Source organism: Citrus sinensis, chromosome 3 (assembly GCF_022201045.2).
Source record: "Citrus sinensis cultivar Valencia sweet orange chromosome 3, DVS_A1.0, whole genome shotgun sequence".
Taxonomy (NCBI): Eukaryota; Viridiplantae; Streptophyta; class Magnoliopsida; order Sapindales; family Rutaceae; genus Citrus; species Citrus sinensis.
Window position 1 is genome coordinate 8,265,098 of NC_068558.1, and position 23,534 is coordinate 8,288,631.

At 34.5% G+C, this 23,534-nt stretch overlaps 2 protein-coding genes and 1 non-coding gene across 6 annotated transcripts; 1 reads left to right on the forward strand and 2 right to left on the reverse strand.

Annotated features, from left to right (window-relative positions):
* Positions 1–1,909: 1,909 nt before the first annotated feature.
* On the forward strand, positions 1,910–3,922 carry LOC102628733 (transcription factor TCP17). Of its 3 annotated transcripts, none has more exons than XM_006477621.4 (2): positions 1,910–2,203; positions 2,674–3,922. In XM_006477621.4, the coding sequence occupies exons 1-2, from the start codon at positions 2,184–2,186 to the stop codon at positions 3,815–3,817; spliced, it is 1,164 nt and encodes a 387-aa protein (XP_006477684.2). In that variant the 5' UTR covers positions 1,910–2,183; the 3' UTR covers positions 3,818–3,922. The 3 variants fall into 3 exon arrangements, with proteins under 3 accessions (XP_006477684.2, XP_052292344.1, XP_006477685.2); XM_052436384.1 differs by having other exon boundaries at positions 1,910–2,108; XM_006477622.4 differs by having other exon boundaries at positions 1,911–2,130.
* Positions 3,923–10,929: 7,007 nt separating this feature from the next.
* TRNAT-CGU (transfer RNA threonine (anticodon CGU)) lies at positions 10,930–11,001 on the reverse strand. The gene has a single exon. It is a non-coding gene; the product is annotated as a tRNA-Thr (tRNA).
* Positions 11,002–12,605: 1,604 nt separating this feature from the next.
* LOC102629389 (protein LONGIFOLIA 1) lies at positions 12,606–19,238 on the reverse strand. Of its 2 annotated transcripts, XM_025098942.2 has the most exons (6): positions 18,627–19,238; positions 17,777–18,223; positions 17,054–17,124; positions 14,504–16,645; positions 14,273–14,423; positions 12,606–13,625 (listed from the first exon to the last, which is right to left on the reverse strand). In XM_025098942.2, exons 2-6 carry the CDS (start codon positions 17,919–17,921, stop codon positions 12,790–12,792), a joined length of 3,345 nt encoding a protein of 1,114 aa, XP_024954710.2. In that variant the 5' UTR covers positions 17,922–18,223; positions 18,627–19,238; the 3' UTR covers positions 12,606–12,789. The 2 variants fall into 2 exon arrangements, with proteins under 2 accessions (XP_024954710.2, XP_006477687.2); XM_006477624.4 differs by having other exon boundaries at positions 17,777–19,238.
* Between the last annotated feature and the right edge of the window lie 4,296 nt (positions 19,239–23,534).

The following is a 23,534-nucleotide window of genomic DNA, read 5'->3' on the forward strand; positions in this document are numbered from 1 at the left end:
GAAAAACCCGTTACCGGATCAACAGTACACCGTTTTATCCAAACACTACTCTAATCTCTTTCCAAGTAGAAATTGATTGTTAAAAAAAAAAAAAAGGATTGATTTCCTTATGATTTAAAATAAAATAGAAGTTGTCGTGAGCTTTGATCTACTTGTCTAAAATCATGTTTTTTCATTTCATTTTTGACCTCATTTTGTACAAAAATATGTTTGTAAAATTCTATCTTGCACTTTCATACAAGTCTTCCTTTTATACTCTTTTATGAATACAAGTCTCTGTCTTATTTTAATGTATATAAATATTTTTTTTTTATATTATCTTGTATTATATGACACATTGATGCGAAAATATAATTATTCGTGATGTGATGTGTGTGGGTGTGTGAAAACTTACGACAACACGCCTATAATAGTGTCATTAATCAAATATACTATAAATTTGGACTAATGGTTTTATTATTGTTATTTTTTCTCCCCTTCCCTTAAAATTTAATTAGTTGCCTCTCCTTATTGGTCCACTTTGATAAGTTACTTAACTATAGAAGGCTATTTTTGTTTGAACTAAGTGGGAAAAATCAACTTTACTATTTAGTTCTTATTGCTGGTGGGTAGTTGATTAATTCTCTTCAAACGCTGAGAGTAGCATTAGCAATATTACCAGCTGGAATTAGCTAGCTAGGGTTTCTAGGGTTCATTAAACTTTGTAGGGTTTCCTTTTTCTCGATCTGATAGAGAAATAAAGTAAGCCTCAGCTTTTGACTGAAGCAACTGTCTAAACTGTTTATTAACCCTTCAATTATTTTGGTGAAAGATTCCATTTTCTAGATTGTTAAGGTACCTCAAAACTTAAAAAAAAAATAAAATTGCACTCTCTCAGTTTCAAAATATTATTTTTTTTCGCACTTAACTCTTATACAATTAGTTCCTTTAAAAAAAAAAAAAAACTCTTATACAATTAGTTAATATTTCTTTGGATTTCAGAAGTGATTACTTATAAGCAAAAATAGATAAATAAATAAATAAAGAATTGTTATATATAGCCATACATATGAATTCGTGATTCTTGCGTTCTTCAAATGGGAAGCACAATAGCAGATTTCCTTTAAGGCGACTACTAAACAATAAAGCTTATTTAGGGTTTTCTTGTCACTTGCAGGTACATGAACATTGAACACCAACTGGGGATAATTGAGCTGACAAAAAAATATCAAAAGTTGGCCGAATTTTGAACATTTCACTGTATGCGAACTGCAGTTCACTCTGCCATGTATACCATAATGTAGTTCATTTCAAATTACTGGAAGGTTTTAAACTTCATCATCACTGATGAAATTAATCATCCCTTAGCCTGATCTGCTGCGAAAAATCTCACTGCTGCTGCCATATACAACCATAAGGTGGTCCCTTTCTTTCTTTCTTTCTTTCTTTCTTTCTACAGTGTGCAGATGCTTTAAAGAAGCAATATGTGTACGTTGGTCCCTCCTCTATAACCTAATATTGTAGCTAGCTCTTGTTATTATCTGTCATATAGTCTTCCTGATTGAAACCCTTGTTGCATACACCACAACTTTGAAAGGCACAGATGACTGAGACTACTCTTATCTTATTCATTCATTCATTAATTTTAATCCCTAGCTCTCCTAGCGAGTATTTGACTGATCACAAGTTCTAATTAATCGAGTACTCTTACTGCCAGCCCTTTATCCATTTAAACCTGGCTTAGCTATGAATTGGGAACAAAATTAAGTACGTGCACAAATAATTTATTGTGCAATAAGAACAGATTAATGAGGAACTTACTAGGGCATAATCTAATTGGATGTGTCAACATAAACAATTGCCACATGGATATAGGTACGCCACTCCTTTTTCTTTTTCCCATTATTAGGCAACATGCCACGGTGAAATTCCAGCATCTTTCCCTTTCCCAGAATTGTGCTTTAAAATTTCCAAGAGCAAATTTACTTAAGGGCTTTATAAATTTCATGGTGTACGACTTCCAATTTACTTCTCTAGATAGCTAGCTCCTCTTCTTCCATATCCACCTTAGACGCCGCACAGCTGGCCAATCAAAGAATAAAGAATTACTCATCAGCTGCAAATTGCCGGTAGCTAGCTTTTCTGACTTATGTAAGTTCATATCCTATATATACAAGATCCAAATTCTTGGTTTACTTAGGGCAATGGGGAGTCATATGCGCACGTATGTTAACCATTTCTCACTAGTCTTCGGTTTTATGCAATATGATTTTCTCTGAGTTTAATTATTTCCTAAATTAAGTCAAAATTAAATTGATATATATATATATTTTTTGGCATAAGAATTTCGGGAAAGATTTCACTTCTTTTAGTACTTCTTTGAATCTTTTGTGAAAGCTTTTGAGAATTTAATTTCCTGCATGTATTTGGTGTTTTTTTCGCTTTTTTTTTTATGAGCCTCGGCTTTCTTAGTGAGGGAATTTTACTGAAATTAAATCTCTACTCCATACACGCACACCAAAATTCAACAACGGAGAAATACTTTTAATGAGCTTTTGATTTGTTTACTAGATAATTTTTTGTTAAAAAGAATTATTAATTTCCTTCTTTAATTAGAAGTACCTATTTTTAATAAAATAATGCTTGAGTTAGTACGATTTTGTAAAATCTATTAAAATTTTCTTGTTGTTTCAGAGATATAGAGCTCCTGGATGATGAGAGGAGTAATAATAAGATGATATCAACTTCAAGAGAAAGAGGTTTTCAAGCAAAGCAAGAGGATGACACAAGTGAAAGCAGCAAATTGATCTCCAGGCCACCACCATCAAGTTCAAGGCAATGGTCAGGATTCAGGAACCCAAGAATTGTACGCGTGTCGCGATCATTCGGTGGCAAAGACAGGCACAGCAAAGTGTGCACCATTAGAGGGCTAAGAGACAGACGGATAAGGCTTTCGGTGCCAACAGCAATCCAATTGTATGATCTTCAAGACCGGCTGGGGCTAAGCCAACCAAGCAAGGTTATAGACTGGTTGCTTGATGTCACTAAAAATGATATTGATAAGCTCCCCCCACTTCAGATTCCTCAAGGATTGTTCGGTCATCAATTTCATCCTTCACAAATGATGCTACAATCAAACGCTCCTACTACCTCTCATCATTCTTTGATGACCAACAGTACTAGTGTTGATGATCATGGGGATCAAGATCAATCAAGGTACTCATGGGATTTAGAGGCTGTATCACTGATGAGGGCTAATAAGGGCAAGGAAGTTGAAAGAGATCATGAAGATAAAATTCATCAAGAAGCTTCTTCATTATCAGCCCATCATCATCAGAAATTTTATCCTGGCTTGTTTAATAATACTAGTAACAATAATGCGATGCCATTAAACCCTTACTACCATTGGGAGCCTTCAAATTTATCATTATCTCAGTTTGGATCGGGCCATGATTTTTTGTCTCATCAGCAAGCTGCTGATCAGAATTATGCATTCTACAGCAATGCTGCTGCTGCTGCAGCTTCTTTGTCTCATCATCATCACTTATTTTTCTGCCCACCTGCTGCTTCTGCAACAATGCCATCACTTTTTCCAACATATAATAATGCACCATACGTTTCAAATGCTCAAGAGGGTACCAGCCATGATCAGTCACCTAGACAAATGAACCATTTCCAATTGTTGAGCTCATCATCAAGTTCTTCATCACAGTCTGCACTACATAATAATTTGCTTCTGCCTATTAGTTCTCTTGCAATTACCAGCAACTCATCACAAGTGAAACCCTTTTCATTATTGAATGATGAAAGCAATCCTCATGAAAAGGAAGACTCCTAGATTTAGTACAAAGTTTTGTTTGATCACCGGGCTGTTTCCTCCACAAGCCATATATAGGCGGTCCCCTAAATGCAAGTAAGAAACTGAAACTCTTTTCTTGAACTTTATATACACTTATATTTCTGCAGACGATGTGTTAATATAGGTGAAAGTTTGTAATATGCTAGTATACGTTAACTTTATCGAATTCTTGGGTTTTGAGATTTTATAATTATTGAGCAATGGAATGCTAATTTTGATTAAGATTGATTAAAATTGATTGTTATTAAAAGCTCGGCCAACCCTAAATATGAGCTAACTTTTTGAGTATGAATTAAGCTTTTAAATTTTATATGGTATATTATTAAATTAAACTCATGTACAAATTAGTCTTTACTGCCTTTCTACATTTGACAAGATATATTATTATCACACAGATCTAAGTCATGCACGATTGGAGACTAGGTAAAAAAATCAGCCAACATGTGACAGAGGAACTAAAGACATAATTCCACATCGCCTGAGAATAATTCCTAGGCTAAGCATGTAAACTCAGAGCAAAGTTAACTATGAGCTAGATTTTAAATATGAGTTAGCCCAATAACCTTACGTATCATATGCATATTCAATTGAGGTGAATAAGCTCTTACAATTAACTTTTGCAATGAAATTCCTCTTACAATTACTCTTTCCAATGAAATTATGGTTAGTCTAAACCAATTAGATCCCTTCATATAGGCTTTTAGTTTCACTGACATCATGCTATCACTACAAATTGCTTGAGTGCCATGACATACGTTTAGCTAGAACTTCTCTTAAATTAATCGACTAAGTTTTAAGTAATGACATTAAAAACCTATTTTATGAAATATTTAGTTTCTGGAAAGAAGGATCAACAAAGAGATCTTTAGTTAAAAACTCAAGACAAGTAGAGGAAACAAATCAATAAATGTTGTGGAGAGTAATAAGCATATTAAATAAATGAATTAGTGAAATTAATAATTAAGATTGAAGTTAAGGTCTAGTTTCAATAATAAGAAGCGGCCTTCTTAGTCTCAGATCCTGGGTTTGAACTTCAATGAATACATAAGTCAATTTAAAAAAAAAAGCATTTTTTATATTTGAATTTAACCTTTAAAAAATTTTTAAGTGTACATGTTAATTATACATGTGGTCAAGATTTATTCTTTTATTTATTCATTCACCATAAGTCACAAGCATGTATGTATTTAGGTCGAAACATATATGAAATCAGATAAATGTATTGTCTTATTTTGACTGACTGATAATTAGACAGAGTTATTTAGTCAGTTTATAAATTTATAGGCTCATTCTTTAAGTTTAAGGGGGGTTAAAAAATTGTTTCTGAATCGAAAATAGGTTTTAAAATACAATTTTCAACATTAGCATATATGATTGTTACCATAATGCATGTGAAAACAGTTAATTTCATGATAATAGTCCAAGGGACAACCCAGTTGCTGATTTGTGTATTGCAGTAGAACAAAATAAGTCAAGGTCAGTTCAAATTCTCTCACACAAGTCTCGTAACTTAGGGTGAAGGAAAAAATAATTAGTTTCGTGATTAAAAAAAAAAAACTAACCATTTGACTGACGCCACAATTGAGAGAAACTATCTCTTTAAAAAGGAAAAAAAATAGAGTAAATATTTGAAGTGTAATATCTGCTTTTGGAGTTTCTTTTCTTTTTTCTTTTTAGTTATTTAAAAACATATTGAAATCGATGATTAATAAATTTTTAATTTGACCCTCTATATCTGATAAAGGAAATGGGAAAAAAAATACTAATGCATTATAATTCAGAAGTTCTATTTTTTGGAAAGTTAACTAAGATGTGTTTTTGTATGTAATATTGATAATTTTACGATAAAAAATTTAGTAATATATACACATATTGATAATATTTATGGACATATCTATCCTCTACCCACACTTGTGACCTTTCCTTTAGCGTTTTTTTTTTTTTTTTTTTTTGGGGCATCATTTCGAAGAAGGTAAAACAAATGATAATAATGAAGAATCAATTCTTCATCTCAAGTGTTAAGTGGAATAGTCAACCACTCCTTAGCCTCCTTTGTCGAGTGATCGGCACTTTATCTCTTCAATTTCTTAGATTGAGGGTTTGAGCATTTCCATTGTACAAATGCTACATCAAGGCATGTCCTCACAAATTTCTTGTAAAATAATTATCACTATCAAGGCCTTGTACATGTAATATATATTTAAAAAAAAAACAATGTTAAGGGGAATAAGCATTTACACGCACACACACACACACACACACACCCACCATGGAAGGACAGAACTAACCTTGTTGCAGTACATATGCTCAGGGTTTAAAGAAGCCTGCGTGCTTGCTGGAAAATCATATGGACGAATTGATCTAATGCATACTTTCTGTTTTTCATACCCACTAATGTTAACATTGTTTCATGCGAGGTTTCTCTGAAAATGTTAGAAGTGTTCAATATTACTATTTTCTCGGAAGTTTTAATTTTGCATGAGCTTGGTACATGGCTAGCTCAAGCTCTTTGAGTAATTAATTTTAGTGAAAATTAGCTAGGCTTAACCCTTATTTGCCCTACTTTCTGAGGAACCAAATTGTGTCTTTGACCTAATCAACCTGTAGCCTCCTGTTTGAATCTTAGGATCCATAATTACTTAATAATAACTAGAATAATTCGTCGACCAATTATATAAGCTTAAAGTAACTCTTAACTCACGAGCTATTTTTTTTAAAAAATAATAATAAAAAAACTCAGTTAATTAATTAGCTAATATTTTCTTTTCATTCAGCTTTGTATAAGAATTCAGAATTGTCTGCGCTTGTGCTTGCTGGTATGTGTACATTTGTACGTTTTGGAAGAGAGGCTCCGACAACTGACTCTACAAAAACAACTAGTTTGCTCTCTCTCTATATATTATTGTTGCCGCAGCTCGTACAGTCGACTAGCTAGCTAAGCTCTCATGCACATGCAGAGCCGACCTATACATACATATGGTTGAAGAATGCACGTTTTAGTAACATTATACGAATTAAATCTAACTAGCTAGATTCTATGCCAACGCTAGCTAGCTCTCCATGAAGCATATGTACATATGACAGCACGTTAACAATTAACAATCAAATTTAATAAACACAAGCTTTAAATGATCATCATTCAAAATCTTCAAAAGCAAGAACTTGTACTCCATTTGATCGAATTAGGTGACTAGTATTCTCTTTCAATCTTCATTGTTGCAAAATAATACCCATATTAATTTTTCTTGTAGAGAAGATGTAAATGGTGGAGTAGAAATGAAGAAATGTAAGAATATAATGGGAAATGAAATGTTTATGGTGGGTACTATGAGATGTGAAAAGGAAAGAAGATAATAAACAGGACGACTGACTCTGACAAAGACTGAAATTGAGCTCTGATCGATCATGCATCCATCAACATGTCACTAGATCCAAGGAAAATAAAAAAGAAAAAGCCATTAATTAAAGGACGATATATGATGACTATTGGACATATTGCATAATTGCAAGTTGGGGTTTAAAGGATCCTTTAAAGTGGCTGCTGCATAAAAGCTACCCCATCTTCTATTCGTGGTCCTCTCTTGTCCTCTACAGGATTAATTGCAACTGGGATTTTGAGAATTTATTTTTTTCTTACAAAAAATAAATAAATTAGATCTCTCGCTGTCACATTATTAGAAATTATATCAACCCAACAATGTAATAAATTTCGATTTTAATTATTTCAGAGAAACTTCATTCACCTGCTCGTAAGTTTTACTTAGTATATATAACAAATGAACCTCAATAATCTTATAAAATAAACAATAAGCTTGTCTATTTCTGATTAATTAATTGTTTGAGATTTGATCTGTAATCTCTTCCTTTTTTAACAAAAGAAAAAAAAAAGGCATGGCATGAGTGAAAATATAATCCTCTCCCCCCACTTATATTAGTAGAGTTTGATCCGACATCGTGTAATATACTAAAAATTTTACTAGTCGATTAAAATGATAATTAATTAATTAATTTCTTAAACACATATTTATGATTAAAATAATAATTCATATATACATATAATCCAGTCGTTATTAATATGCTGTTATGCTTCTATTTATTAATTTCGAATTAATTTGGGGGGCGTGGGAGAGGGAATTATATAAAAGAAATTTATTTGTAACCCGTGGGGGTCCCAAGCGCTCGACAGCGCGTGAAAGACAAACAAGCTCCTCCGCATGGGTTACAGTCGGTGCGAACTCTGCTGTAGGCGTGCCGAAAGGTACGAGTGAGGGCTATAAAATTTGGTTGTGGTCCTTCATAGCATGCCAAATATTACAAAGGACCACATTTTATTCATTTGTAATTATCAATAGGGCCCTTCGCTATTTAGTTTTGGTTAAGTTCGCCATTGGATTTTCAAATTAACTCGACAACTGCTCTAATAATAAACAAAAATGGAAACCCTATAGGAGCTATAAAGTCAAATGTCTTAATTTCAAATTCAATGCAGTATGATAGCGGAAGCGAAATAAGTGAGTAGCGGAAACAAAATAACAACACATTTGTCTAAAGAATATTTAATTCTTTCAAATAAAAACGCATTGTGTTCAAACGTATTATATATTTTAAAAGACGTTGAGTCGAATTAACAAGTAAATAAATCATCTTGTTGGAAGACTATATAATGCTCTAGTTCAAACGTTAAGAACAACAAGATTTAACCAAAAATAAAGAGGAAATTATATTCAAAGCATATGAAAAGAATAATACTATGCCTACGTAGTATACTTTTCATTTTTAAATACAACATGACTGGTAACTAAAATCTCTATTTATTCATGTGAGTGAAATTCGAACTCTAAACTTCTTTTACCATCATCCTAAAAACCTTTATTAAATAAACTAATTGGCACCTAAAAAGTGTTTATAACTCATATAGATATATAATTTCTTTAAAAAAGAAAACCCATTTAATTTAAACATTCTATGCTCTTAACTCGTGAAAGTCGTTCTCTACGTAAGCAACAAAAGAACTCTTTGAAGCCTTTGTACTAAAATGAGCCTAAAAACGAGCTAATTATAGTCATAACTCTTGAATGAAAGAATTGAACAGAAGTAAAAGTTCTTTATGAAGCCCAATACTAAAATGAACTGATTGTAGTTATAGATCTTCGATGAATGATTTGAACAGTAACCAAAATGATTTTATGAAATCTAATACTAAAATAAACTTGAGAACAGATTGATTATAATCATTACTCTTCAATGATAAATTTTATCAAACACAAGGAGTTTATTTTAGGTATTATTAATGCTTACTCAATTCCATAGCCTAATAAATATAGGTCGTCGTATGCCGCTACCTCACTTGGGGTTACGACAGTTGTGATTCCACTTGAAATTTGTAACATTCTGCTAACTTATTTATCATATTCTAAAACATGCCTATATAATTTAGTTGTATTTGGACTCCTAATAGGTTTATTATTTTGAGTTCGTTGGCTAATACTTGAACATTTACATCATCTCCCCTAGAGATGGCAGAAAAGCCCGCCCGGACCGGATCCGGACCGGACCCGGCACATCCGGCCCGGGTAAAACCCGGACCAGATACATGAAAAATACGAATTCGGGCATTGATTTTCAATGCCCGGGTGTTTACGGGCACGGGTCCGGTCACAGCACCAAGAACCCGGAACCCGGACCCGTGCCCGCTTTTTTATTAAGTAAAAAAAAAGGGGGAAATATAAAAAGAAAAATTCCATTTGCCTTTGCCCAATTTCCCCCAAACCCAACTAGCCAACCCTAAATCGCGAAATCGGCACCTCCTCCCTCCGTCTCTACACCAACAGCCAGTCAGCCTCAGCCACCACCCATCCTTCACTGATGGCGATGCAGTATTGACAGTTGACCGCGCCTCTCCCTCCACGACCCGCAAAGCACAGTCGTCACTCGTCAGTCTGTCAAACGGTCAAAGAGCTCTTCATTGTTTGGTCAGCTTCTCAGCGGCAGCCACCGCGCGACGGCGTCCGCCACCATAGCTGGTCTCACACTCTCACTCCATTGTTTTTTCAGTTGTCACCATATCAGCTGCAAGCCTGCAACCCACAGCCATGACCCACGAAGTAAATTTTTTTTGGCTGTTTTTTCAAAAAAAAAAATGATGAAATTGCTTTCAATATATGCTTAATTATTTTCTTGGATGCTGGAAGTGTTTACATTGTTAATGCCTGCACAAAACATAATAAGAAAGAGCATTACTGTTAGTCTTTTCCCTTCCTTGTATAAACAGAGCATTACTGTTAGTCTGAAATATTTCAATCTAGTTGTTTCTGTTGAAATATTTTTTCTACTTCATCGTACAAACGCATTGCGGAAAATTCAAATGGTGTTGATTTTTTTTCTTTTTTTCTTTTTTCAATCTTTACCTTTTATATCTTCAGAGGAATATGGCAAACCTTTGTTTAAAACTCCCTACTTAAGCATGACCTGCTGTGAGGTTGCAACGAATGCCGCAATCCAACAAATTTAAATTGAACCTTTTTTTGTCTAAGTAACAGCTCTAGTAGTCAATGTAAAGGAAAATTGTAGAACCTGCATTTGGGTCGCTTCTTTGGATATGGTGTATTCTGCATCTGGAAACTTGGAAGATGAATTTCTGTAAAAGAGGAAGTTAAATAGTTAATTTCGAAGCCATACATATATTATGAGAGTTTGATTTTGACCTCATTTGAATTCATCATCACTCAAATCCGGGTAGAGAAAACCCAGGAAAAAACCCGTGCCCGGCCCGTATAGAAAAATTCCGGGCACGGTGCGGGTCTGGGTAGCTAAGTTTGACATCCGGGTCGGTCCCGGGCAGCCCCAAACCCGGGCCCGACCCGGACTTTTGCCATCTCTAATCTCCCCTCCACTGCTGACTCGTGCCCTCTCCAATGCAGTCATGCAGATATGCTGCGTGGCTCCGGTCTCTCATTGAGGGCCAATAGAAATGATTTGGCCGAATGGGCAAAATGGGAAAAGAACTCAACATTACTATGCAAATTAAAATAGGAAAAAGACGTCACCCAGCGTCCGAGAGTCGCCTGTCAGTCACATCAAAAAGCCGATGAAGCCCCCGGCGAGGATCGAACTCGCGACCTTTCGCTTACGAAGCGAACGCACTACCACTATGCTACGGAGGCGCCAGCTCATTAGTCAAATCCTGGTAAAGATAAAAAGCGTTTTACGAGATTTAAATCACTGCAAAACTTGACCCATTGGTCCTGGTGTTTATAAGGAAAATCATTTCAATCCCTTGGGAATGGGCCAAGACTAGGAAATTGGAAATGGGCCGGTCCAAGGACAGGGGCAAAGAATTTTGTGCCTAAATATTGGATCAGGCCCGTACTTATACAATTTCTAGTTTGCGGCCTTTTGGGGTTTTTATTTTTTATTTTTTATTTTTTGGGGCCGGGCCGCGCCGCGCCGGGGGGTTGGGTTGTGGTTGCTGCCTGATTTTGGATTGCCAAAGGTAATCGACATGCCACAGTCAAGTCAAGTCAGTGTCTAATGCCTAGCCTTTTGAGTTCTTCAGTCACGAGTGTTGTATATGAAATAGATTGAAGAGGGAGAGAAAAAAAAAAAAAAAAAACTTGTGTAAATAAAATTAATAGAAGAGAGAGAGAAAAGTAAAAGTAGGATTAACAATATTTGTATTTGTTCTTAAATGTAATTATAATACAATTAAATTTTTTGAGATTAATAAAACGGTGCCAATAGTCAACTCTTTTCTTTTCTTTTTTGTTTTTTAAGGATAGGGGCTAGGCAAATTGGCCTAAGAGATACTTTAGCCCTACCTCCCTCATAATTAGGGATGATTATGGGGTTCCCATAATCCATGATCTAAATTTATTGATGAGTGGGTTTAAAACGAACTTGGAGTAGATTTGAATCTAAATGAATAGATCCAAAATGTAGAGACATATCCAACTTAGAATTCATATCAAATATCCAATTAAAAGTCTTTTAATATAACCTTTTTTAAAGTATTAAATAATTATCAATGACAATCAAATTAAACTTATACCTACCTTACCAAAATCAAGGTCGCACTTATAAAATACAACATTTATTAATTTTATATGAAATTTAAAGTTTTCTTCTTAATTTTAATTGAGATGCATTATGTATTTCAGTTGATAGCAATGCATTTTTTTTCCTCAAATATTTTCTCTTTTATTTTTTCTTGATAGACTTTAGAGCTTAACCAAAATAAACTATGTTAATATTCTCTTACAATCTATAACAATTTTAAAACAAGCTTTACTAAAAAATTAAAATTGATAAATTCATGACATATTTGGATATGTATTTATTTATTTGTTTTCTGGGATATGGATATGAAGCAAAAATACAGACCCAGAATGGATTTAGAGCAAATACTGTATCTCAGTCTTTTTCACGGATCTAAATAGGGGACAGGATAGATCCAACCCATAATTCCCGCCGCTGCCATCCATACCAATGATTCATTTGCTTGAAAATCAGTCGGGTTTGCTTTGACTCCATCACTTGGAAGAATGTCGGATGTGATGGAAATGCTTCTAAAAGATTATTAGTTTTGTCGAAACTCTAGTGGGTCTCGCTAGCTTTGGTGTTATGTTACATCTTCTGAAAATGTTTTTGCTTTCTTTCATTGACAGTTATTACAGGTATTATTATGTAGAGCAAGACTGTTATTATGCTACACCCATTATCCCTCTTAATCGGAATAACAGAATACTTGATGTGAAATGAACTCAAAAGCAAACTATAAAGTATTGTGTTATAATATCAGAAGGTAATTTCTTTACAATCTAGCACAGAATTGTGATTCTTAAACATGAACTATTATTATGCTTTCAAGGAAGTAAAAATATTAATCAAGAAAGGGAAAACCAAAGGTTAAAGGAGAATTGAGAAAAGAACCAAAGATTCTATTTTGCTTACAGCTACTTTGCAAACAACTGCTTCCTCCTGCCTGGCCTGGCTCTCAGATTACTAGCTTCTCCAATCACAATCTCGTCAACTAAATCCTTAAACAGCAAACGCTCGACATCCAATACTACCACAGATATCTCATTGTTGAAGTCTGTCCAACCACCTGATCGATGTGTCACATCTTCCCACAATATACTCTTCAGATTATCATCCTCATCATCTAGGCTGCATTCTGATTTCTTGGCTTGAAGCTGTTCTACTTCGGAGCATAATTCTTTCAGAAGCTTTTGTGCACTCAGGGTCTTTGAAGCTAGTTTATTGGTCTTTAACCATGGCTCTTGAGAGGCCCCTAACGAAGCTAACTTTCCAACTAGGATCTCATTGACAGCGTCGAATATGAGTTTCCGGTGAATTTTCACGGGGTTTGTCTTTGGATGGGATACTTTTACAGGGGTGCTTTCTTCTCTTGAATGCAATGCATTTGCATTGGTCTGTTCCAAAACAAAGAATAGTTCGGGGTTGATCGGATGGCCTGATGGGTGGAGCTGAAATGTTGTCAAACTGGAGCCAAGGTCTCTGAGGAGGAGCCCAGAAGCTAACAATATCTCAGAGACGTATCTGTGGTCAGGGTTGGTGTTCTCGCAAAGAGATGCAATGTAGTCTGTGCTAGCTTCATCATGACTAGAATTTAGTCGTCTAAGCTTTTGAACTAAATGATCAATGTTTTGTAATTTCTTGCGATTGATCTCCGAGGTAAGACCAGAACACATGCTGTTAGATAAGAATTTGTCCGCTGGATTCCACTGGTCTTCACTGAAACTGTCATTGGAATTTTGAGCAATATCACCTGCAGAAGGTAAAATCAAGTGAGAGTTTGAAGAATGTGGACATCTTTGTGTATTTAAGAAGTAAGAATAATTAATTCTTAATTCTTCATATTTGTTATGCTATACTTAGGTGAGCAAGGGACCAGTTTGACTCAACCTTTAACCATGAGTAAATATGATATAAATGATCCACAGAGCGTCAGTCTTATTGTAAAAGGATTATATAACCAAATCTAGGCAGATAACATGTCCATAGACAAATTTTTGGTGGAAAGAAATTACTGCTGGTATACAAGTGTTTTCTTTGTCTGAAAAACTTTCTGCATGTGTCAAACAAATACATACAAATTGTTGAGATAAACAGCACAACCTTTGTTTCCCAAACTAAGAAAATTGGAAGCTAAATATGAACTTGAATTAAAAATTCAGCCTAAGAAAGCACAGGTTACATATTTCCCCTCAAGGATTCTGTCCTCTATAAAAAAAAATGGGTAGAGAAATATCTTGTAAACCCTGGCAGGTTGACCGTCTGAAAGAAAATAAAAAATGTATCCAGCAATTTTATAAGACCACAGTCTTGTGGTCATTAATCATCAGCCAATCTATCTATAGCAGTTCAGAATGAGCCATATCCAGTTGAAATACATAAAAATAACAGACATTTTACCTTTCAGGGAATCAGATATCTGCTTTACAGGAGATGGATCATCATCTCTTAATACTGAGGCATCAAAAACAGAGACAGGACTAGGATGCTCTGGGGTAATTGTAGCAAGTTCTGTCAACCCTTCATCTTCACTTAATCGTGGAGTTGATTTCTAAAATCAAGAAAAAGAAAATAAAAATTCAGGTAAATGATCAGAATAGTTGAATGTAAAGTAAGAAATAAAACACCTACTTTCTGCAGTGAACCAGAAACCAAGTATTTGGCCACCTTCAAGGATGGACTCTGACTGCCATTGATCTCAATGGACCGTTCACTGCTGGTGGATCCCATATCTAACCTTGAGTCTAGAACAAGATTGCTGTCTGAGTGAACAGATGCATCATCCCCATGCAGACTTGAAGTTCTTGATTCATTACTTATCTGACTCAATTGATCATCACTTGGCTGAGAGTTGTAATATTTGAGTTTAAGTTTACCACTTGGTGAACCTGAATCTGTCAGATGCCTGTTCGATTGCCTTCCGGGTTTATTCAAATCAGATGCAGGTCTGGGTTTATTCAAATCAGATGGAGGGGTAGGTGGACGAGATCTCTTGTCCAGCTCAAGTTTCCTCTGCTGCAATCTAGGACTTACGGAACCGGAGCTCTTTGATGAATTTGTTTTGTTCTCTTTTGGCAAGTGTAGAGACTTTGTGGAAGACTGTCTGGATCTAATATACCTAGCACTGGTTTTCTTATCAGAGGTGCTAACAGCAGAGTCAGTGCGACTGCTTCTGGGAGACAGATCTTTAGCTGCCCGGCTACTTACTGAATCTGAACCCTTTTTACTGTCTTCAAATCCCTTGCCCTGGGGCTTATTGAGACCAGAAATGCTGTCCGTTGGAATTACTGATGAAGCAGGAATATTAGATTTCTGAACGAGTTTAGCTGGTTTCATGATCACTATTGGGGATTCAAATGTCCTTAATGAATCAGAACCACTGGTTGTGGAAGCAATGACATGATTGGTCTGCAGATTTCGGTGGCTTCCAGATTTCAAATTAGGACTGGAAGATTTAGGTTCAGAGACATTCCGAGTTCCAAATTTAGAAGCTTTTTCCTCTTTACTGCTCTCTATGAGCCCCTTCGTTTGCATAGCTTCCAGTATCTGTTTAAGAGCTCTAAGATCCTTTCCAGATCGTTTAAACTCAAGATCATTCAACCGCTTCTCAATCTCAGAATAAACAGAAGGAAAGGAATTTTGTGCCCTTGCTGGAACCTTTATGGGCCCGAAAGCTGTTTTCTGAGAGCCACGACTTGCATCCACCTGCTTCCATGGTGCTGGTTCAATTGGAAACTTTGAACTTGGAATTGGTTTCATGATCAAATCAGGATTTTTCCATCGTGGTGAGGCCGGATCTTTCAGTGAGCTTCTTGGTGATTTGGAAACTTGAATTTGTTTGTTTAGATCATTTAATTTTAAGGATCTTGAGAAGGGATCTTTCTCTTCAACTGGACTAGTCTTAATCAAACCCAACTGGCTATCACCAGCTGAGGAAGATTCCGGCAGAGCATCCAAGCCCATCAACTTTGCCACAACACCTGGGGGCCGTTTCTGAGTTCCCAAAGATTGCGGCAGATTAAGGACTTTGTTTGAGCTTCCATTGTCCTGAGAATTTCTTAAAAGGTAATTTGGTTTTGAATCAGAGTTGGAACCCCGCATTGAAAATTCTCTACTGTCCAGTGAAAGTCTTGGCATCTCTTTTGGCTTTGGTGTGGATTTGATGGTGTCTCGTGATTCGAAAGATAATCGATTTCTCTCTTTCTCATCATAAGAAAACCGAGGAGCGTCCCTTGAAATAGAATGCCAAGATCCATCTTTTGCTTCATTCTGCAGTATTGAATATTCTCTAGCTTCATTATAAAACCAAGGTGGTTCTGGAAGTTTAGCAAGTACTCTAAGGGACTCCTTAATGTCAGCAGGCACATTTTGCTTACCTCTGATCCCAACACCATAAGGTCCATCCACTGATTTTGATAGTTGTACTGGCCGTGGAGAGTCTTTGTGCTTCAAAGATCGGACTGCTGGTTCATCATTGGTTGTAGTTTTGACTGACATCCCTCTAGCTTCTCTATACATAGAGTCCTTAACTACATCACGCAGATCAAGGGAGTGCCGCCCCATATGTGGCGAGGTATTTCCTTGACTCATAACTGGGTCCCTTGAGGGAGTTCCAGGAAAAATTATTCGGTCACATGAAGAGGCTTCTTGATGGGCTGTTTTGCCAAAGTCCATGGAGGATAAGGAAGATGAACAAGAGGACGAGAAAGAGGCTCTTGATGACTCTGTGGAAAGTCTTTGTTTCTCATTTACACTTCGGTTCAAATTTATTCCCTGCAATAAAATGATTTTAAGCTTAGAGTTACCAATAAAATACGTATGTATATTGAACCTATGTACTCATTGAGAAAAGTAAAAGCTCAATAATGATCTTGGGGAAAAAAACTCCTAGGAAATGGAATTGGAAAAATTCTATCTTGAGTACATGTAGACTGTCAAAGGCCAGGTATCAGGATAGAGTCTTGAAAAATAATTTTGACAACAATTTACAGAGAAAAATTAGTGACAATGGTTAAGTCAATGTAACTGCTCCATGCAAGGCAATTCAGAATAAAATGTTTCAAGTGGCAAGGAAAAAGAGTTGACTAATCCCCAATTACACTTAAATTAAAAAAGGTTCCAAAGTTCTTTTGGGTAAAAGGGTAAAGAAATAGACAAAATCATAGAGAAGAAATGACCTACATTTGCTGTCTGTCGATGATTTACATTATTGAACTCCCTTTCCAAACCGCCATTCTGGAAATGGGAAGTACCTAAAAAAGCACAATAGAATTACATGTTGAATTATTCAGCAGTGTCAATGAATTTCCAATGTCTGAGAACTCATTACAACATTCAAAAACATTGAAGATGCTTAGGCTCTTATCAACTCTATAATATCTCGAATAGAATGCAGCTGAAAGATCTGATACAAGGGATAGAAGAGAAACATGCACAAAACACTAAACCAGGCTTGCAATCATAAACAATTACTTCAAACTGATCGGTTAATACATAAAAGCTTCAAACTGATCTGTTAATACATAAAAGTAAAAGAACTTAAATTCTGATCATCACCAAGAGATAAAACATTGTTGGAATTCCAAAACTTTCTTTGAAACTAGATTTGAGAGAATTCTATCTGCACGATAATTTAGGACAAGCAAACGATGCTACCAAGAATGTTAGCACATCATGCGCGTATCACACAGGCATAAATACACCAAATATAAGATTAGCAGAATTCGTGAAAATAATATCCTGCAAAGGCAGAAAGAGATGAGGCCAATGTTCGCCATGAATTTAAACAGAAGAAAGAAAACACTTTATTGATTTCAACACAAGTTGCATATGAATTTATCACAGCCAAGCATTATCAGAGTCAATAGATTCATCTGATTAACTTATACATAAATATTAGATTACCAGGAGGAAGCCTTTTGTGGGTCAGGCGCCTTCCAGTCAAGACATGATGACGATCAAAGAGTTGGAAAATTCCGTTCATGCATCCTATTTGCTTCTGCAAATCTTGATTATCATCTGCCAAAGAATGTAGAAGCTTTGCTGCCATCTCCCCTAACTATTATCAACTAAACACCCACTTCCTAATTCCTATAGCTATATCATCCTTCCTCCAAAGAATAAAATTACAACATTCCAGCTTTAGTCTCCATTAATTTGAATCAATTACTCTTCAACAATGTCTTAACCAGTTTTTGGTAAAGCATAACCGATGAGATGTCTCAGCAATTCTTCACTCACCCAATTGAGGAATCCAAATTTCAGATACTTGGAATCCTTATTTCACTCTAAAACCAAAATCCAAACTCAGGAACAAGAACTTCTGAACCCCTTTAGACCTTCACCTCGTGTCTTTAATAATGAGAAAAAACCAAGGCACAAAATAAGCTTTTAACAAGCAATGAAATGTAGGAGAAAACTGCACTTTCCACATTCATATAATTCCACACTATGCATTTCCATAAAAGGAAAAAATTTTCGTTTTGCAAATTTACAAGTCACCAAAATTCTCTCCTAAATCCAGCTAATCACAGCTCAAAAAGTACAGAATTTTAGGCTCCTATCACTACCCAACAGATAAAAAACTGCCCCCTTTCAATCAAAACCACTATCCTAAAAATTTGCTACCAAAGTTTTCCGTAAATTCTGCTAAATCTCAAACTTCTGCAGCAATCAAAGACAAATTATCCCCAGAAACCCCAAAAGACACTTTAACCAACGTATATATGATTAAAAAAGAAGAAGAAAAAAATACCTTAATGAGTTTTAGAGGACAAAGCAGACAATGCCTTGTGTAAGAACCTTAATAGAGCCAAAAGAACAGGAGGAGGGCCCAATACCCAATACCCATTTTTCAAAAATGCTTGCAGAATAGTCATTGTTATGAGTTTATTATTATCAACAACATCACCTCACTCAAAAAAACCGTTGCCTATAACTTTGAAAAAAGAATTAAAAAAAAAAAAAGAATGCATTAGACAGTAGAAGAAATCTGTGTTTGCAGATCCAAGAAAGAGGTAGATATGTCTGAAACTGAAAGCCTATAGGAACATATGGTAAGAGAGCCAAATGAGATGGGAAGGTTTGTTATATTATACCACCAATTTGTCTTTAAAAAAACAATCTTATGAAAGTTCTTTAAAAAAAAAAATACTGTCAAAAGAGTTGGCACCAAGAAAAGGAAAATGAAAAAACACAATTTCTTTATTTTTTAAAAAATTTATGCTTGTAAGTTTCTGGGGGTCAGGTGTGATGTAGGCTTCAATTTGACACACATCCATGTGGGATGCGTATGTGGGTGGGTCTATGTTTGTCTGGAAGGACATGTGAATTTGTCAGTGTGTTGATGGATTTATTATGTATTGGAAAGTTATAACACTATTTTTATTGTTTTTGTTTATACTACTACCTGCAAAATCCAAGTCCCCTTCTTATGTCACCCGCAATTTTCATTCCCCAAATCGCCCTCACCTTTATCCTTAAATCTAAAATTAAACATCATGTATTCTTCGATTCAGGCTTTTGAAACATAATACTACAGTAGTAATGTTAGGTATTATAATATCTAAGTATTAATTTGAGTTCCGACTAATATGGTATTTATTTATTAAATAGTGATTAAATAATTTTACTTGCTATAAAATTCATCTTCTATTAGACGAATCACAGTCATATATATTATTGAAACTCAAAATATCGAGATCCGTAACATAATTGATAGTACATATACTCCATATCTGCGTCTCTTATTTCTCTTTCTTGCTAAAAACTCTAAATTTTACAACAACAACAAAAAAAAGAAAGAAAATTATGAGTCAATGATGAAAATATGATGATTGTAATAAGAAATTTTTAAATTGACACAAAGAGTAGAGGGGAGACATGTACCCAACGACCACTATCTTTTACAATTTATCCTTCTAAATTTCACATCAAATACAAGAGTTGTTAATTTGTTACATATTCATTCGATATCACGATATTATTCTCATTGTTCATATCTATGTTTTTGTATAATTCCAAAATATGATGTATTAATATCATAAGAAATTTGCTAAGGGTTCCCACTAGTCAAGGGAAGTTGTGGTCGCTAAAATATATTGCATATTGAATATCAAGTTGCACAAGTGGGAGCCAATTGAACTATGGAGTAATAAAAAGGTTGCATATATAATTGGGAAACATCACATATGCTCCCTTTGTAGTATGCTTTGACTACTTCTTTCATTTGATATTCTTTTGTGTGTACGATCATTCTGCATATGCCAGGCAAGAGCTAATCCTTGAATTAGAGTACCCCCAAAAAAAAAAAAAAACTACTGGCCAGAGTAGTCATTAGAGGCCCCAATTAGTGATAATTAAGTAATCATTCCAGAATATACTAATTGTATTCGAAATGCATTTATTTTTAAAAAAGAAAAAGAAAGAAAAACTCAAATACATTGATTGGGAAATTATTGTGAATCCTAATTTGGTGACAACAAGTGGCTGTCATAAAATAATGTGAAATGATTTATTTGCTTTAGTTTTTTGTTCTATATAATTTATTACTTTGTATGAAGTAGTTGAAGGACAATTACATGAATGACAATAAAAACACAACACCAAACGTGGAGGGCATTACGCACGAAATCGACTGGTACTGAGCCATTTTCATATATTATGATTGACAATTCAAGAATCGTTGATTCAAAGAGTGATGAAAAAGATTTTAATGATTTTTCAGATAAGGGTGTTGTGGTAAAGTAAGAAGAAACTCATCGTATTAAGTTCCCCATATTTCCCAAACAAAGTGGCTGCTGTACTTGCAATATGTGCGTTGTATTTTCGAGGGTACCAATGAAAAAAAATAGTAAAAATAGAAAGCAATCACAATTCGGCAACTGGGAATTCTGTGTCAGATTCCTTAACCAAAGGGCTGCCCACTGCCCACTGCCCACCACTCTGCTGCCTTGTCCAACTCCGACTATAAATGCACTGTGCTAATTTAGTGCATCATATTGTTCATCATATGGTGAATCTAAAAAATCCACAGCTTTGGCGATTATTAGTTTACAATAACTTATGATTATGTTTCATGTCCAATTACTCGTTGTATGGTAGAGTAAAGCCGCTCACTTGACCACTTCTGTACATGTATATGTATGTGTATATAGATTACTAACAAGTATAGATTGTTATAAATAATCTTATAATACTCTTTAAGTATTTTGAATTGATAATACTTCGGCGAGATATTACATTTTGGGTCCGGTTATGTTGGAAATATTTTAAGGTAGAGTGCGCCTTCATAATCATCCGATCAAAGTTATAATATATTTTTTTTATTATCAATCAATTTGCGTGTAACTGCCATGTATGATTGTGATTTGTGCTCAACCTTGGAGCAACTCCAAGGTAGATATTGTCTTTTTATGTGTGTGAATAAGTGAAATGGATGTCATTTTAACATGATTGAGGAGTAAATTTTGTAAAATTTTTATTTTACATGAAAATGATTACATATGCGGTCTTATGCACTTGATATGACTGAACAAACATACTTTAGTGAGCTTATTAGGTATATAAATTTGATAACCCTCTGGCTTTTGTAGTCGTAGATTTTGTTATTGTATATAAAAAGGAAATTATCAAACATAATTTCATTATAAATAATGAGAGATAATTTTTATAGATCAAATGGTCAGAAGGTCAACGAAATTTGGCAATCTGAAGGAACCTGAGTGTGCAGTTTATAAAATATGATATTTATGAGGTACCATATTCACAATCATATAATTTATATATTTTCTTAAAGTAATGCATACAAAAAAAATTATTGATTTATATGCAAAGTTGTTTTTATATTTCACATATCAAACTCAGATTGGCCTTATTTATCGGATTGAATGCCTATATGTATGTCTCGCATGAAAAGAAAGACTGAAGCAATAATTTTTTTAAATTGTTCAGAAAAATTGCTTATCAAAGGATGCCGAAACCTTTGTAGTTTCTCAAAAAGCTCTATTTGTAGTTTGTCAGACAATCTTTTTGAGGATAAAATTTGGGTAATTTTTAAAAATTTCTCCTGAGGTTTGGGCTTGTTGTAAGTAGATGGCGATAATTTGTTTATTTGTAAAAAACTCCCTACCGTCAGTTAACTTTAACATTGACCGTTAGTTGACTATGCAAAGACAATATTACCTTTAATAACAGTTTGTAGACAGAAATAATTAAAAAAAAATTAAAATTGTTGGCTATTTTACCCTCTTTAAATTATTGATATTTTCTTAAAGTTCATACAAGAAAGATAAAATTAAAAATTTGAAAAATTCTCTTTAAATTATTGATATTTTCTTAAAGTTCCTACAAAAAAGATAAAATTAAAAACTTGAAAATGAAATAGTTATAATCTTTACCTATGATAGTGTAAATCTTTGGAATTGATAAGGATAAAATTGTCAAAAAAATAGGGTTTGTGCTTTTCGCGCCAACAATTTTATTTTATTTTTTAGTTATTTTTGTCTACAAACTGTTATTAAGGGTAATATTGTCTTTGCACAGTCAACTAACGGTCAATGTTAAAGTTAACTGACGGTAGGAGATTTTTTATAAATAAATAAATTCTCGCCATCTACTTACAATAAATTCAAACTTCAATAAATTCAAACTTCAAGGGAGATTTTTAAAAATTAACCAATAAAATTTTAACCAAAACTTTTTCCCTCAATTAATTTTTGGACTAATTTCTAGGAAGCCATTAGACCAATGTACATCATTCTTTTGCGTGCACATCAATCAAATCACGAACATGCATGAGATGGAAAAGTGATGATGACATATAGAAAAGACATGAGAAAAGGAGAATGATCAATGCTACCCCCCACCCCACAAGCATAAAAGTGAAGAGATAACATGTGGTTTGCTTCAATTCCATTGGACAAGACTAACTAACCCATCCCAACCATCATACCCCATGTTCCAAGAAATCCAGCATTACTCATCCATCTTTGATTATTGGCACATTATACCCTCACTTTTCCTGACCCCATCAAAATCATTATATGTTCCTTGACGCATCAATAACGAGTATGACAGAACTAGCTATAATCGACATGGTGGGATCAAACCCTAGAAAGTTTTTCCAATCAATAATGCATGCTAACTCATGATTAAGATGGAGAGATATAGAGAGACATTTTAGGTTCCCAAAAGTATGTTAAGTTGAGTGAACATGAAACAAAATGAATCTTATTTCTTGCATGTTGAAGCCAAAAGTTTGTGCCTAAATTTTCCTTTCCCAATGAAAGGATCATGTGATTCAGATCAAAGCTTGGGATATAAGAAAAGTGATTGCTGAATTGAAAAGTTAGCTTACTTTTGATAAAAGTTACCAATTTCATGCAATGTAAATGTCAATACTCCATACTTGAACTTTCTTGTTTTTAACATGAATTGGCTTCAGTTTCCTTGATGTCTAGAAGTTATTATCTAATAATGGTATAAATTTGACCTAATGGTGGTCCTAGCTCCTAGCCAACCCATATGATACCAACCAAAATACCTTTAATGGAGATTCCATTAATGGTTCATATTATATGTAACTCATATTATAGCATCTTAGTAATTGTAAATCAAAGCCATATCAGTCATGCTCAAGATACGAGTATTCCAAGAAAAAAAT

Excerpts from the sequence above, each read along its gene's own strand:
- LOC102629389 (XM_025098942.2), bottom strand. The coding sequence starts at position 17,921 with ATGGCAGCAAAGCTTCTACATTCTTTGGCAGATGATAATCAAGATTTG. Across the intron at positions 17,125-17,776 it reads CCACAAAAGGCTTCCTCCTG|GTACTTCCCATTTCCAGAAT; the intron begins GTAATCTAATAT and ends GTGCTTTTTTAG. Across the intron at positions 13,626-14,272 it reads GATATCTGATTCCCTGAAAG|GTGATATTGCTCAAAATTCC; the intron begins GTAAAATGTCTG and ends TACCTTCTGCAG.
- LOC102628733 (XM_006477621.4), top strand. The coding sequence starts at position 2,184 with ATGGGGAGTCATATGCGCAC. Across the intron at positions 2,204-2,673 it reads ATGGGGAGTCATATGCGCAC|AGATATAGAGCTCCTGGATG; the intron begins GTATGTTAACCA and ends TTGTTGTTTCAG.